The sequence below is a fragment of the Stigmatopora nigra genome, chromosome 1 (genome assembly GCF_051989575.1).
Source record: "Stigmatopora nigra isolate UIUO_SnigA chromosome 1, RoL_Snig_1.1, whole genome shotgun sequence".
Classification (NCBI taxonomy): domain Eukaryota; kingdom Metazoa; phylum Chordata; class Actinopteri; order Syngnathiformes; family Syngnathidae; genus Stigmatopora; species Stigmatopora nigra.
In genome coordinates this window covers 15,765,098-15,780,705 of record NC_135508.1, presented here as the reverse complement: position 1 = coordinate 15,780,705, position 15,608 = coordinate 15,765,098, and the positions used below count along the sequence as shown (strand labels likewise).

The window sequence follows — 15,608 nt, the reverse complement described above, 5'->3', positions numbered from 1 at the left end:
TTTTGATAATGGCCAATGTCAATGCTAGTGACCCCATTTTATAGTAATAGTGTTTTTCGACTTTAAATTGCAAGCCGCTAAAATTAAAAAATTACATAAAGAGGAAAAATTCTGAGTCTGATTTCAGTGTGATTAATATAACACATAAGTCACCGGCCAAGCCAAACTATGGACAAATATACAATTTATAATCTGAAAAATAAATCTATCAAATCAAAATCAAAAACCTTTCTTGCCATTATACAACAGCTGCGTATTATGAAATTAGTGGTTCTAAATTTAGGGACACAAAATATGTGTTTCTCAGTAAAAACTTAAATAAGTATTATAAAAAGTTATGTCCGGGTAAGGTAAATTCTAAAATATTGCACGGTGCAAGGCATTAGGAATATAAAATTTCAACCTGACACAGGTTTCCAGGAGAGTACAAAAAAAAAGTCTAACTTGGCATAAACTTCCAAATGCGCCACTTAACTTTTCATGAAAGCTAGACTGAAATATTTTAGTAATCAAGATAAAAGTTTCTTGCATATATATTCTACTGTATAGAAATGAAAAAAAAAATGTAAATACTAGTATTTTTATGTTAAATAATGTAATATTTGAAATGAAAGTCAGATTTGTCACTGTGAAAGACAATCGAAAGTGTTTTTGCTGACAGTGCCGTAATGCTATTTTGAAATCAAGGATTTCCTAGTTGTGTTAAGGATAAAATGATTGATGAACGCCTTGTGAAAATATTAAGATATTTTTTTATCTTATTTTGCTCTACGAAAAAGAAGTATTTTTCATTTAAAATACTCAAAGTGTGTACAAAGCAGCCAGATTATGCAAGTAAAATTGATACATTACAGCAGAAGCCCTACATAAGACAGTTTTGTGTTTAATTCATCGGACTGCTATCATTTCAAAAATTACTCCAGGAAAACTTTGCCTTTATTTTTGTATCAGACCAAGAGGGGATGACGTCCAGTGGTGCCAGTATGTTTAAGTGATGTATGTTTTGAGTTCAATGAATTGTGTTGTGGTCTACATTGCAATGGCTTTCTTCTAAGATTTTACCTTCTTGCTGTTTGCACCTTTTGTTTTTCTTCCAGACCAAAGCAGAAACTCTTAAGTGTTTTCAGTGTTTTCCCTTATATAATGCATACATGCCACAGGAAATGAAGTCATGTGCTCGTCTCAGTGTGTAGTGACAGTGCAAAGATTCAGTATTAGATCGGTTTATTTGGATCATCTAAGTTTCATTTTGCTGAATTTCTTGTTTGGATTACAATAAAAAAAGGAAATTGTGAAATTCTAATTGAATATTTGCTACATCTGATGTTTTCATATTTCACAAAATTGTATGGTTTTCCGGATCGCTTATCCAGAGTCTATTCAAGCCAACAATCACACATTTTAGGCTTTAAAATGATGAGCCCTAAATTAGTTGCCTGACACAAATGAATTATTTCTGTCAAGTAAACATGATGACGAGAAGAGAAGCTTACAAAATCTTGCTAGTGCTGTTTGACTTGCTTTCAACAGTGTGAAAGAAGCATAAACCGGTTTGTCCTATGGGCTTACGCCTTAAATTTCAGTGTGAAACTGGAATCCTGGGGTTGTAAAAGCTTGTATTCCTCATCACAAATGTTTCTTGCAGTCACCAACTTTGCCTTCAAAAGACAAAGATTAATGTGGATTGCTTTTTAAAACAGCAACTTTAAAAGAATATAAACGACTCACATTGTTCATAATCAGTACCTATTCTAATGAAAGGAGACATCTTCAGAATCATTACGGGATGGTCACTTTGTTGGCTTACATATTGTCAAATCTCACAGCATCCATGATGCTTTCCTTCTCCTCGGATGAGAGAATCACGTCAAGGAAACTATACATAGCTTCCATACACTTACTGGTGTGGATGCAACCTGCATATTCGCTGCTGACCTAAGGGTGGCTGGAAGGACAGTTTTACCTTCAACATTGGAGCATTCTCCCCTAGTGGCCATATTAGAAGTGCTGCTGTACACTGCAGCTTGCGGCAGATCTGCTTTCCCCAGTTTTATTGCCTATAGTAGCTGTTGCCCCTGTCTGGAATTCCTGTTTTATGTCTTTCCACATCTACGTTGCCCTCCCAACTGCGGAAGACGCACGGAAAAATACCTATTCTATTTATTTATTTATTTATTTATATATATATATATATATATATATATATATATATATATATATATATATATATATATATATATATATATATATATATATATATATATATATATATATATATATAAACAAATATTCACGCACACTTTCACAGCAAAGATTCTGTAATAAAGCTAACATGAATGCAAACCAACAAAGTCCATATGTATACCTCAGAACAACAAAGTCCATATGTAAAGCTCAGAACTACAAACTCTATATATAAACCTCAGAACAACAAAGTTTATATGCAATGCTCAGAACTACAAAGTCCATATGTAAACCTCAGAAATGTTAGGCTTTCAATTGATGAAAGCTAAATAACAGGCACACATTCTTAATGTTAAAAATAGCCTGGAACAACCATAGTGCATACATATTATACATTTTGGTCCAACGTACAGTTTGTTGAATAGGTTGTTGTGATTAAACATCCTACTAAACTAGATGTATATTAGCTTTAGTAGGCAGAGTAAGCATCATAATTTGAGGGAAAAGAAAAAAACGTGGCCTTAAATTTTTTATTTAAATGTTCAGTTTTTCTTCGTGAAGATTTGCTATAAACAATTCTCATTTGTTATGCCCTCAGCCAATCATCTTGAACACGGTGATTTATCAACCATTCCTCACCTCTTAATAATGTGCTTCCCGTTCTTCTGGTTTGTTTAGACTTCTTAACAAATTGGAGTAGTAAATAGAAAACACATTTGCACTTGCTACAACAACCAGTACATGCTATCAAGTGCTTTTTTAATTAATGTCTGATTCAAATCTTAGTCGCCGCCTTTTACTGGAATTCCAATGTGATTAAAAAAAACATTTTTATTTTATATTTCTGCGTGGGTAACAAGTATTCTTAATTAAAAATACTGAAGATGAACAGAAACCAAGCTGATTAATCACCTATATTTGACACGTTTGAGGAGATCTACATAATACAGTTATGTAGTATATGATCTATTGGACTGTTGACTGAATTATTTCAATCGAGAAAACATAACAACAAAAAGCTTGCTAATGCCATTTAAATCGCTTTCAACAGTGTGGAAACAGTTTGTCCTTTGGGTTTAAGCCTTAAACTTCAGTGCGAAACTGCAATCCCGGAGATGTAATTTTCTGCTTGTAGTGCTCATCACATTGTTTGCTTTGGGCCACGGTGAAATGATTCTTCCAGTCACCAACTTTGCCTTCAAAAGACAGGTATCAATTTAAATGGCTTTGTAAAAGAACCGCTTTACAAGAATATATAAACGACATACAGTATTTATTATACTCAGTACCTTTTCTCATGAAAGGAGATATTTTCAGATTCATTAAGGGGGCATTGGTGAAGTTGGTCAGTTTGTTGTCTTTCATATTATCAAATCTCACAGCATCCTTGATGCTTTGCTTCTCCTCGTCTGACGGAGTCAAGCCAAGGAAACTACATAACTTGTCGATCTCACCTCCCAAGTTCTACGCACAAGAAAAGCATAGTCATACAACAAATAAATATTTTGTGAATTCATAACTTGGACGAAACCCTCAGAATATAGAATTTAGGAGCCTGGTGTTTACTTATTACAATGGTTAATGCAAATAAAATGTTTAAAATTGAAAGATATATATATATATATATATATATATATATATATATATATATATATATATATATATATATATATATATATATATATATATATATATATATATATATATATATATATATATATATATATATATATATATATATATATATATATATATATATATATATATATATATATATATATATATATATATATATATAGATATAGATATAGATATAGATATAGATATAGATATAGATATATATATATATATATATATATATATATATATATATATATATATATATATATATATATATATATATATATATATATATATATATATATATATATATATATATATATATATATATAGATATAGATATAGATATAGATATAGATATAGATATATATAGATATAGATATAGATATAGATATAGATATATAGATATAGATATATATATATAAATATATTCGTTCATTTTCTGATCCACTTTATACTCACATGGGTCACGAGGGGTGCTGTAGCCCATCCCAGCTGACTTCGGGCCAGAGGCGGGGGACACTCTGAATCGGTGACCAGCCGATCGCAGGGTATAATGACAACCATTCAGACTCACCACACTCATGCCTAAGGGCAATTTAGAGTGTCCAATCAGCCAAGCCTGCATGTTTTTGAAATGTGAAACCCACGCAGGAGAATTTGCAAACTCCACACAGATGGACCGACCTGTATTGGAACCCAGGACCCCAGAGCTGTAAGGCCGACGCGCTAACAACTCATTTACCGAAGCTGCTGTCTTTACTTTATATTAAGTGAAATGAGCCATGCCATGAACATTAGCACGTTGCATTATCTGGAAAACTTTTGTTGAAAAGCGCTAGCATGTGGCATTGTTTGTGCAACTTTTATTGAAAAGTCAAGTTCTTTACAAAGAATTCTTGGCTGGGATAGGCTCCAGCACCCCTTATTAGGAAAAGGAATACGAAAAATGACTGAATGTTTCTGCAGGACATATGTATGAAAAGAAAGGGCAAAAATATCACCTCAGTTAGGTCTTCATAGAAAATATAATGCAGATTTGGATTTGTTTGCTTCTTCTCCCACCAGCCGACCACATGCTCATGCCAAGCGCCATACGCCACTGAAGACACAAAGGGTTGATTCACAAAAGAGCATTTATGTTTAAAATTGTACACTTTGATCTCACTGTTCCCATCCATGAATCTTTGCAGAAAGCCATCCCATTCTCCGGGTGCAGGATGGATACTATTCATACGGCTAAAGTGGAAATGTGACACTATAACATCCTTTGGATTACGAGCCACATAGATTGTCTGCACAAGAAACAAAATGTACATTCAATTTTTTACCAACTGCATTACAAATGGTTGACTTACCTTACAGTTGTTCTCCCAAAATGTGTCTGGCACAAAGTGAACCGGCAGATGAGTCTTAATGAGACGAGGAGTGACGGTCAGCTGGTCTGCCAGGTCTTTTCCTTAACGGAGAAGAGAACAAATAACTGCAGTGGTCAGATGGGTGAAGCTATCATTCATTCTATCAATGCAACACTTTTTAATATTTGGACAGGGGTGGCGAACAAGTGAGACACAAAGAGCCAGAATTTTAAACGAGGAGAGTTAAATAGCCACACCTTTTATCAGAAGCAGCATAAAAAAAACTTGAATCTGCATCATTCTTTTTAAAAAATATGATTCAATATTTGGTTTTAAAGGGCCCTGATGAATTTGAGTGTTTTAAAAGAGCATACCTGTCAACTTGTACGTTTTATACGTATTTTATACGTTTTTTCTACCATTTCAAATCATGTACGCCGTACACCGACTTTTGTACGGGGAATTTTTTTTTTTTAAATCGCCAATATTTATGAAAACTGATCTCAACAAGACGTTTTGGCTAAAATCCAGATAGTCTCGTAGGCTGGTAGCCAACGACGCTACTGTCATCAATCGTTACTATTGTCACGGTATATCACCAAAAATTATCCTCAATCATATGTATTTTTTTTAGCGGTGCGTACGGCAATATCGATAAAGGATGACATGCGCATGCGTAGATATACATAGAGTAAATTTCGTGGAAGCAAGCATGGAGGAGCCACATAGTAAGAAACCAGTTACCGCGAGTAAACATGTGTCGTACGGTGTTTGTACGTTTTTTTGGGGTGGTTGTACGGGGAATCATAATAATTTATAAGGGCAGTTATCGGCAGAGGTTGACAGGTATGAGAGAGAATAAAAACAAGACAAACATGAAAAGAGGCAAAGAGCCACAGTATATATAAAATAGGATAAAAACAAAGAGCCACATGCGGCTTGAGAGCCATTTGTTCTTTACCCCTGTGCTAGGGTTATGGAAACGAGCTTTTCTTTTTTAACCTTTGGGATGACCAGGAATGCAAAGCTCCAGAAAGGGTACTCGCATATATAAAGGGAGCGATGTCTCTTTCTCTGGATGTGTTTTTCCAAAGTACAGGCGATCTAGCAGGTAACAGGCCCATGTGGTTCCTAAGTCAAAATATGATTTTTTAAATTTTTTTTAAATTGTGGGAAAATATATTAAATCCAATATATATGTCCTGACCTGATTTAGGGTATGAAGCTATGACAACATCGTCCGGTTTGGCTTTGAATTTCTTTACGTTTTCCCAGTTGTCAGTAAAGAATTTTGTCATTGAGACGCCGTGGAAGTCAAAAAGTTCTGGTCGAGGTGGTTCCTCCATTTGTTCTTCTGTTTAAATGACACATCAGTATGAGACAAGAATCTACTGCAGTCATTTCATTTGCTACAGATGACATTTATTTTGAATAATGTGTGGTTGTATAATCGACCATTAAAAAAGACAAAGTGACTTACATCATAAGTCATTTTGCTAAATGGCAAAGTGTATAATTGACCTGAACACCTGTTGATACATACATATGTAAATGTATGGGGTTCTGTTGACTCAGATATATCACTGAGTAAACATAATTAGAGTTTTATAATTATTTCAATACATACTTTTGTGAACATAGAATAAGTAGCTTGCTCAATAACAGAAGGGGAAACACCAGCCAAAACGCCTATAGGAAGAATGGTGTAGGAATTCTATAGTGAGTCCTTTTTTTCCCCTTCTTTCTGATCTACATTATACACATGGAAAACATAGTGCCTACAGGAAGAATGGTGGAGGAATTCTATAGTGAGTGTTTTTTTCTTCTTCTTTTGATCTACATTATACACTTGGAAAACATAGTGCTGGGACATAAAGTAAATATCTTTATAGAGTAATTATTTTTACTTTTGGCCAAAAAAAATTGTTATGTTATTGTCATGGTCATCCACACCATCAAAAACATGAATGAACTGACAAGTTCTAAATGATCATTAAAACATCAGAGAGATTTTGTTTTCATTACCACTATATTTCATGTAAACATTATTAGATGTTATATTTTCTATTATATAAAAGGTCCCATGCATACCTACAGACTTGACAAAACAATCAGACTAGTTGTGTTACAAATATATAGTACAACAAAATAGAGTCAAACTCATATTGAAGTGAAGCCTAGTTGAATGAAGGAAACAAAACAAACATTTAAAGAGACACTTACACTGAGCAAGCGACTCTCGGGTGTGCTGGAATGGTGTACAGTTGAAGTGCTCTCCTTCAAGTGAGAGCATGTTACAATAATTGACTCTGTTACGTCATAAATTTTGTTTGGGGGAGGATACACCAACCAGTTCATGAAAAACACTCACGTCTACAAATTACAAGGGAACAATTGAAAGGAAAGGAATTAAAATGACGACACACACCTATTCACCTATTCTTGTTTATCTATTTATTTATGTATTTATTTTTACAGTGGTTTACGAGAGACGGTCCGGTGACTTTAGTGGTTAGCCTGTTGGCCTTACAGCTTTGGGGTCCTGAGTTCAAATCCAGGTGGGTCCACCTGTCTGGAGTTTGCATGTTCTCCTCGGGCCTGTGTGGGTTTCCTCTGGGTACTCTGGTTTCCTCACACATTCCAAAAAACGTGCATGGTAGGCTGATTGGACACTCTGAAGTGCCCCTCGGTATGAGTGTGAAGTTGGGGTTTCAATTTTATTTATTTTCATTATTTATTGATTATTTATTTGTGCACTTCCTGGTGAAGCTTTAAATTTCATTATATTTTCATCATGAAAATAAAAGCATTCAATTAAATCCAACTTGTATGTTCAGTCACCTTGGCAAACTCTTCCCTATGATGCACAGTGATGTGCCAATCTCTAATTTTTCCTGAAGTTTGTTCATCATGACATTAAAGCAGTCATATGTTAATGATAAATCAAAAGCACCTAGTAAGAGGGGTGAGTGGTTAGTGCATTGGACTCAGCTCTGGGGTGCTGGGTTTAAATCCAGCTCACGTCCATCTGTGTGGAGTTTGCATGTACTCCCCGAACCTGCATGGGATTCCTCCGGGTACTCCGGTTTCCTCCCACATTCCAAAAACACGCATGATACACTCTAAATCCACAATAGTTATCAGTGTAAGTGTGCATGAGTGTCCGTCCTCTTGTGCCCTGCGATTGGCTGACCAATAATCCAGGGTGTCCCCTGCCTCTGGCCCCGAGTCAACTGGGATAGGCTCCAGCACCCCCTTGAGGATAAAATGGTTCAGAACATGAGATGAGAGCAAGAAAGTTGTACTATAACTTTCTGACTCCAGGTGACGTTACAATACTTTTAAAGGGCTAACTTGCATTAAAGAATAACACAATGAAATATGTATTTTTGTTATTACTAATAACACGTGCGTTGTAATAGTAATGATGTCCTTTTGAATGTAGTCAAATAATATTCGTTTTTTTCTATGTAAATAAAATTTATAACCTTAGTTGTTTGTTACGTCTTTAATCAAATGCATGTATTTTTTACTGAACTAAAGTGTTGTGCTTCTGAGTCGTATTCAACATTTTAACCATGATAGAGTCAAATATATGTAACCGTCAAATATAATGATGATAACAGTAGTAATACACCTTACATAATTGTAGCATGTTTTTCAGTGTTATGTTGGAATTTAAAATATATATATTTTCAAAAATACATGCATTTTACATAGGGTAAAGCGATATATAACCGGTAGTACGTATTATTTTTAACGGAAGTGATGCCTCTCCAAGGAAGTGAAAAGGTACACAACAAAGATGGCTGCTGCCGAAAAGGAGGTGGTAAAGAACTCACACGTGGTGAAAAGGAAAAAGGTAATACACAACTAAACTAAGATAATATAATTGCATTCACATGCATTAGTTGATGTCAGCCTAAACTGAAATATTACGACTTAGAAAAAAATAGCACATGTGAGTGATATTGAGCTGCTTTTGTAACGCGTGGTTACTGCTTTCGTTCTGAGTGCCCATTCAAAGTTGAGTAAACTTAATTTACTCATGCCTGCTAAATTTATATTTATGACAGCCTATAACTCGTTACTGGCACGAGACTGAAGACAAAAGCACAGATGGAAAACAACGTGCTGTTTCTGGTAAAAAGCCACAGAATCCTGCAAAATGGAGGAAGATATCTCATGACGAGATCTCTGGGGTAAGGCAATTTTTAGGTTATTTTATTTTGTTCAAGTCATCGTGCCACAAAAGACTACATAAATCGGAGTATATTTACTCTTTAGTGTTTATACATAAGGCTTTGGTTGATTCATATATTCTAATATATCATGTCTGTAAATCATTAGGTTAACATTTGCAAATGGATATACATACACAAATATAAATTGGTGTTTTTTACTGTGGACATTTATAATGTTGCCAACAACAAATAGTTTCAATATGAATTGAAAATATGGCAAACTTTTTGTTGAATGTAAATAACTCAAGATGCACAAGAATGAAGACAGAATCACAGATGGAAAACAACGTGCTGTTTCTGGTAAAAAGCCACAGAACCATGCAAAATGGAAGAGGACATCTCACGAAAAGTTGATCTCTGGGGTAAGGCAACTCTTACGTTATTTTATTTTGGTCAAATAATCGTGCCACAAGACTACATAAATCAGAGTATATTTACCCTTTAGTGTTTCTACGTATAAGGCTTTGGTTGATTCATATGTACTAATATATCATGTCTGTAAATCATCAGGTTAACATTTACTAATGGATATACATGACAATAAATTATCGTGGTTCAAGTATATTGTGTAAAATATAAATTGGTGGTTTTTACTGTGGACATTTAAAATGTTGCCAACAACAAATAGTTTCAATATGAATTGGAAACATGCAAACTTAAGGTTGAATGTAAATAAATGTTGTTGTTTTTATGGGGATTAACAGAAGCTAAAAAAAATCTAGGGCTGTCAAAAGCCACACACAAGGCAAATTTATTTGTATAGCACAATTCAACACAAAGTAATTCAAAGAGGTTTTGTTCACAAGAAAAGCCCAACTAAACAACTAAACTAAGAAAATATGATTGCAGTCACAAGCATTTGTTGGTGTCAGCCTAAACCAGGAGAGCCATAAACAAGACATATTTTCAAACATTATTCCTTGAGAGCCATACTCAGAATTTAAAAGTAAAAATACATAAAAATGTGAGCATTTATTATTCATTTCACCACTTTGAAAGTAAAAAAAAAGTCTGAATTATTTTGAGAACATTATTTCACTGTCGCTAATCAATGAGAATCAATGAGTATGCATGCAGAAGAGTCTAATGAAGAAAAATTATGATTTTAAAAAGGCGGTAGAGATAGTTCCGGCGCCACATTGCCGGCGTGACTCTCCCATTGGCGCAGCCGGGACTTGGGTCTCTCACCAGCTGTTCCCATATTTTACCACACAGGTTCGCGGAGAGCCATATATACCCATCAAAAGCGCCACATAAGGCTCCCGAGCCATAGGTTCCCTACCCCTGGGCTAAACGGAAATATTTCAATTTGGAAAAAAAATAGCACATGAGTGATATTGAGCTGCTTTTGTAACGCGTGCTAACTGCTTTTGTTCTGAGTGCCCATTCAAAGTTGAGTAAACTTGATTTACTCATGCCTGCTAAACTTATATTTATGACAGCCTGGAAGTCGTTTCCGACACAAGCGTGGAGACAAAATCAGAGATGGAAAACAAGGTGCTTTTGCTGGTAGAAAGCCACAGAAACCTGTAGAATGGAGGAAGCAATCTCGTGAGGAGGAGTTCATCTCTGGGGTAAGGCAATTTTTAGATTATTTTATTTTTATCAAGTCATTGTGCCACAGAAGACTACATAAATCATAGTATTTACTCTTTAGTGTTTATACATATAAGGCTTTGGTCTATTCATATATTCTAATATATTCTGTCTGTAAATCCTCAGGTTAACATTTACTAATGAATAAACATGACAATAAATTACCGTGGTTCAAGTATATTGTGTAAAATATAAATTGGTGGCTTTTACTGTGGGCATTTATAATGTTGCCAACAACAAATAGTTTCAATATGAATTTTAGTTGAATGTGAAAAAAAATGTTAACAGAAGCTAAAATAATTTAGGGTTGTCAAAAGCCACACACACCAAATTTATTTGTATAGCACAATTCAACACAAGGTAATTCAAAAAGGTTTTGTTCACAAGAAAATCCCAAAGCACAAATACTACATAACATAATGAGTTACATTTCTTTTTTCCCGACGTTGAATCACAAATTGGCTTTTTTTATATAGAAAATCTTTCAGACCTTACTAACACATTCCAATTTGCAAATAAACAAACATTGTACAATACCGTTTATATATACACTAGTCATTGTTTCAGGAATGCTGTCGATCTTAACGATTTCTAATTATTTGGCCATCCTCAGAATCGGAATGCTTTCTGGGGATCTGCTCCTGTCCCAGAAGCGACTTTGCAAAAGTACACCAGGAAAGGGAAAACCGATGAAACGGTCAGCACATTGTAAAGCTTTATCTTCCTATTATTACATAACTGCTGGCTATAATCACATATACTTTCATTTTAGATCAACAAAAATCACATTAGGCTGGTAGAAGTCATGGAACGTGCGGATAAAGCCTCAGAAATGGCCGCGACACAAGCTGCCCGGTTCGACCTTCTTCTCCCAGAGGAAGCGGGGTAAAATCTCCACGGCTTGGAAAGATAGTCGAATTAAAATGTCACTCTTCTATAACCTCATTTAATGGATTGCTCAGGTTTATAGAAGGAGACGAAGATGAAGACACATGTACAATCTCCCAGCAGGATATCGCTGATGCTGTTGATATATCGTCTGGAACCAAGGTGGGCAACAAATAACATACTTTATTTCAAATAGCCAGCTTATCTATTTCAGTTGAAATGTATAGATATATATACAGGAACTATTTTACTCATTACTGACACATTTTTTTCCCCCTTTCTTCTAATTTGTCAGCATTTTGACCTGAATCTGTCTCAATTTGGACCATACCGATTGGATTATAACAAGACTGGTCGGTCAGTGCCCGCTTTCTAGTTGCTCTATAATTCTTTTTGTATTTTTTTTTAATCAATCACTGTAATTCTTAAGTGTAATAAACCAACGTAAATCTACCCAACCCCCGAAATGTAGTCAATGGGCACCGAGGAATATTTTTTTTTGCCGTTTGCAAAATAGCCATTGCTGATTTGTTCCTCTCAATGTCTCGATTCAGTCACCTGCTACTCGGTGGGAAGAGAGGCCACTTGGCTTGTGTCGACTGGCAGTCCAAAAAGCTCATGTGTGAGATAAATGTGATGGAGACAATCACAGATGTACGGTAAGCCTTCCACACAACCACACTGTAAATCCTCAGGTTGACCAGATCCCAAATTACCCAATGTGATACTAGAACTATATCTGTGTGGGAGAATGTCATTAGAATAGTCTTCTTATGAGCTTGCTTGTGATTCCAGTTGTTTTTCCTTATTATCCACCTTTTCGCAACTCAACAAAAATATTCAGGTGGCTTCACACCGAGACCATGTTTGCAGTGGCTCAGAAAAAGTGGCTGTACATTTACGATTCCAATGGGATTGAGCTACACTGCATCCGCAAGTTCAATGATGTCCTTCGCATGCAGTTTCTGCCCTACCACTTTTTGCTGGCCACCGCTGTAAGTTTTCCAATGCATTATGTTTGTGTCTGTATTTGAAAGGCCGGTGGTCTGTTCCCTTGTGAAATCCCATCGTTCATTTTCACGTGTTTTTCAGAGCGCGACAGGCTTCCTACAATATCTTGACGTATCTGTGGGGAAAGAAGTCACTGCCATCTGTACCAAGGCGGGTCGCCTGGATGTGATGTGTCAGAACCCTTACAATGCCATCATCCATCTTGGCCATCCCAATGGCACTGTCACCCTCTGGTCGCCCAGTCAAAAAGAATCCTTTGTCAAGATGCTCTGTCACCACGGTGGAGTGCGCTCCATTGCCGTGGACAAAACGGGAACGTAAGTTAAAATGAAATATGCTGTGAGTGGTAGTTCTGGTTCTGTTGTTTAAATACAAAGTATATCAGTTCTCACCATGAATAGTAAAAAAACGAAATAGCTGGAAAAATGTTTAAACTAGATGTGGAATTCAATTATAAGATTCTGTTGCAACACACCCTTGGCTAGACTTAAATAGTTTTTCTGTAATGGCGGCCAAAACTTCATGTTAAACTGTCTGGATTGAAAAGAAAAAAACTTGCACCAACAGCAGACCTTTGAGGTCCACGTTGAACACCACTCATTTTTATACAGTATATTTACATACGAACTGTGTACAATAAACAGCTAGTTTAGGGTAAATGTTAAAATATGCTTGGTTAAATATGAATTTTTATGTACAGCCTATTTAGATATATATGGTAGCTCAATCACACCTGAGAACCAAATTTTATGAACGGAAAAGGACCACAAAGCACGTGTCCTCGCATTATTAGGCATACAATGTTTTGATGAGAGAAATTTGTACTAGACCTATCATTTGAATTGTGAATCGCAGTATTGGTGCAAAGATGGCTTTTTTTTTTCTTTCATAGCCCTATTAACTACTAGTTTACCTGTTTTGCCAGATATATGGTGACGTCAGGCATGGACAAAAAGCTGAAGGTGTTTGACGTCAGAACTTTCCGGCCTATCAATTCTTACTTCCTCCCTTCTGGAGCTTCTTGTCTCTCGCTGAGCCAGCGAGGGCTTCTGTCCGCAGCCACAGGGGATGTCGTCCAGGTCAGTCGCATTATCTTGGGTGAATGCTGCATGGCTGCCACTCCATTTCAACTTTTAACAAGCGAATCCCTCATTTGAATTGCTCAATATTTGCCAAACAGCTTAGCTTCTTTTATTTTTTGTTTCAGGTTTACAAGGATGTGTGGAAATCTCAAGTGGTTAAACCTTACTTGGCCCACAGAGTACAGGCCGCTGCGTGGGGGCTACAGTTTTGCCCTTTTGAGGATGTGCTCGGCGTCGGTCACGGGAAAGGCTTCACAAGCATGCTCGTACCAGGTTTGATTTGGTTTTATTTGGCCACAAAGTCTAACTATTAACTGGGAAACCCATATTTTTAGACTAGTAAAAAATGATATAACCAGTAAATGACAAATCATATTTTTCCTGTTTAAGAGAGGCATGTTGATACTTAATGCTCTGTTTACAATTACGATACAATAAGCTTAGCATGACTGACTACTGGATACAATGTTGTGACAAAATCAGATACACCAAAATTAGCTCCATTGGGTGCCGAAACCGAGGAATCGGATCGGGGCATCGCTAGCTTGAATAGTTACGTGACATTTTCATTTCCAGGAGCGGGAGAGCCAAACTTTGACGCCTTAGATTCGAATCCATACCGCACCGCCAAACAAAGGCAGGAATGGGAAGTTAAGGCGCTGCTTGAAAAGATCCATCCGGAGCTTATCACTCTGGATCCCACTGAACTTGGGAAGGTTGATCTTGCAACATTGGAGCAAAGGCACAAAGACCGTGTGGAAGCGCTGGTTAGTTTTACGAGGCTTACGATGGAGAAACGACGTTTGAAAAATCTGCACAACTTAAATGAAAACTCTTTATTTCCAGGGCTACGATCCTCTTGCCAGAGAGAAATTTGTCCCCAGGAATAAGAAAAAAGGACGCAGCTCAGCAGGGAATTTGGAAAGGCGAAAGATGAAAGTGGCTGATACGGACTTGAGGGTAAGTGTGATAACAGTCACCAATTACAAGTTGCCATTTCTACCTAGACTCAAAAAGCTATTGTTTTTCACCGTCCAGGACATAATAGTGCAAAGTATGGAGGACAAAAAGAAGATAGAACATGAAAGAAAAGCAAAGGAAACGAAGACGGAACTGTTAGCGAGTCAAAGATCTGCTCTAGACAGATTTAAAAAAAAATAATTCAAATACAACAACATCTTCATCACGTACACTAACTCTGTGTGGGAGAAACAAGTCAAGCTGAAGGAAGAAAATGCTTCTGAGCAATGGCTGTCATTTCGGCTTTTCAATGCCTAAAGCACTTTGTCTATCAACCAGGATGTGAGCTTGACCTGGTGCATTTAGAGCTGAATTGACAGTGAAACCTACACAAAAGGGGCATCAGAATGGTTTCTCACCGTAACTTGGGGGCCATAGGGGGGGACTGCCTCCACTGTGTCAGTGTATTTTAACTCGTGGTCAATTAGGCAGATTAACCTAAAAAGTTTTACTATGTTTATGTACAGTATTTCTTATTCTTTGTCATTGCCAGTTAAAATGTTTGTTTCCACCAATTTTCTGGCTATTGGTTCACTGAAATAGAATTCAAGTGTAAATAAAACAGCAACGATTTGGTTGCCTTAGCCAGACTGCTTCCTGTAATT

General features: G+C 36.2%; 2 protein-coding genes across 3 annotated transcripts; one reads left to right on the top strand and one right to left on the bottom strand.

Moving 5' to 3' along the window:
• Positions 1–3,240: 3,240 nt before the first annotated feature.
• LOC144197807 (cytosolic sulfotransferase 2-like) lies at positions 3,241–7,440 on the bottom strand. 2 transcript variants are annotated; one of them, XM_077718466.1, is made up of 8 exons: positions 7,386–7,440; positions 6,370–6,516; positions 6,165–6,293; positions 5,163–5,263; positions 4,973–5,099; positions 4,809–4,906; positions 3,474–3,648; positions 3,241–3,380 (listed from the first exon to the last, which is right to left on the bottom strand). In XM_077718466.1, the coding sequence occupies exons 2-8, from the start codon at positions 6,506–6,508 to the stop codon at positions 3,268–3,270; spliced, it is 882 nt and encodes a 293-aa protein (XP_077574592.1). In that variant the 5' UTR covers positions 6,509–6,516; positions 7,386–7,440; the 3' UTR covers positions 3,241–3,267. The 2 variants fall into 2 exon arrangements, with proteins under 2 accessions (XP_077574592.1, XP_077574583.1); XM_077718457.1 differs by having other exon boundaries at positions 4,809–5,099.
• Positions 7,441–8,937: 1,497 nt separating this feature from the next.
• On the top strand, positions 8,938–15,591 carry wdr46 (WD repeat domain 46). Its single transcript, XM_077716189.1, has 16 exons — positions 8,938–9,024; positions 9,239–9,364; positions 9,655–9,768; positions 10,849–10,980; positions 11,616–11,699; positions 11,775–11,887; positions 11,965–12,052; positions 12,186–12,247; positions 12,445–12,549; positions 12,735–12,885; positions 12,983–13,218; positions 13,827–13,980; positions 14,109–14,256; positions 14,560–14,750; positions 14,830–14,943; positions 15,022–15,591. Exons 1-16 carry the CDS (start codon positions 8,968–8,970, stop codon positions 15,142–15,144), a joined length of 1,998 nt encoding a protein of 665 aa, XP_077572315.1. The 5' UTR covers positions 8,938–8,967; the 3' UTR covers positions 15,145–15,591.
• The last annotated feature ends 17 nt before the right edge of the window (positions 15,592–15,608 follow it).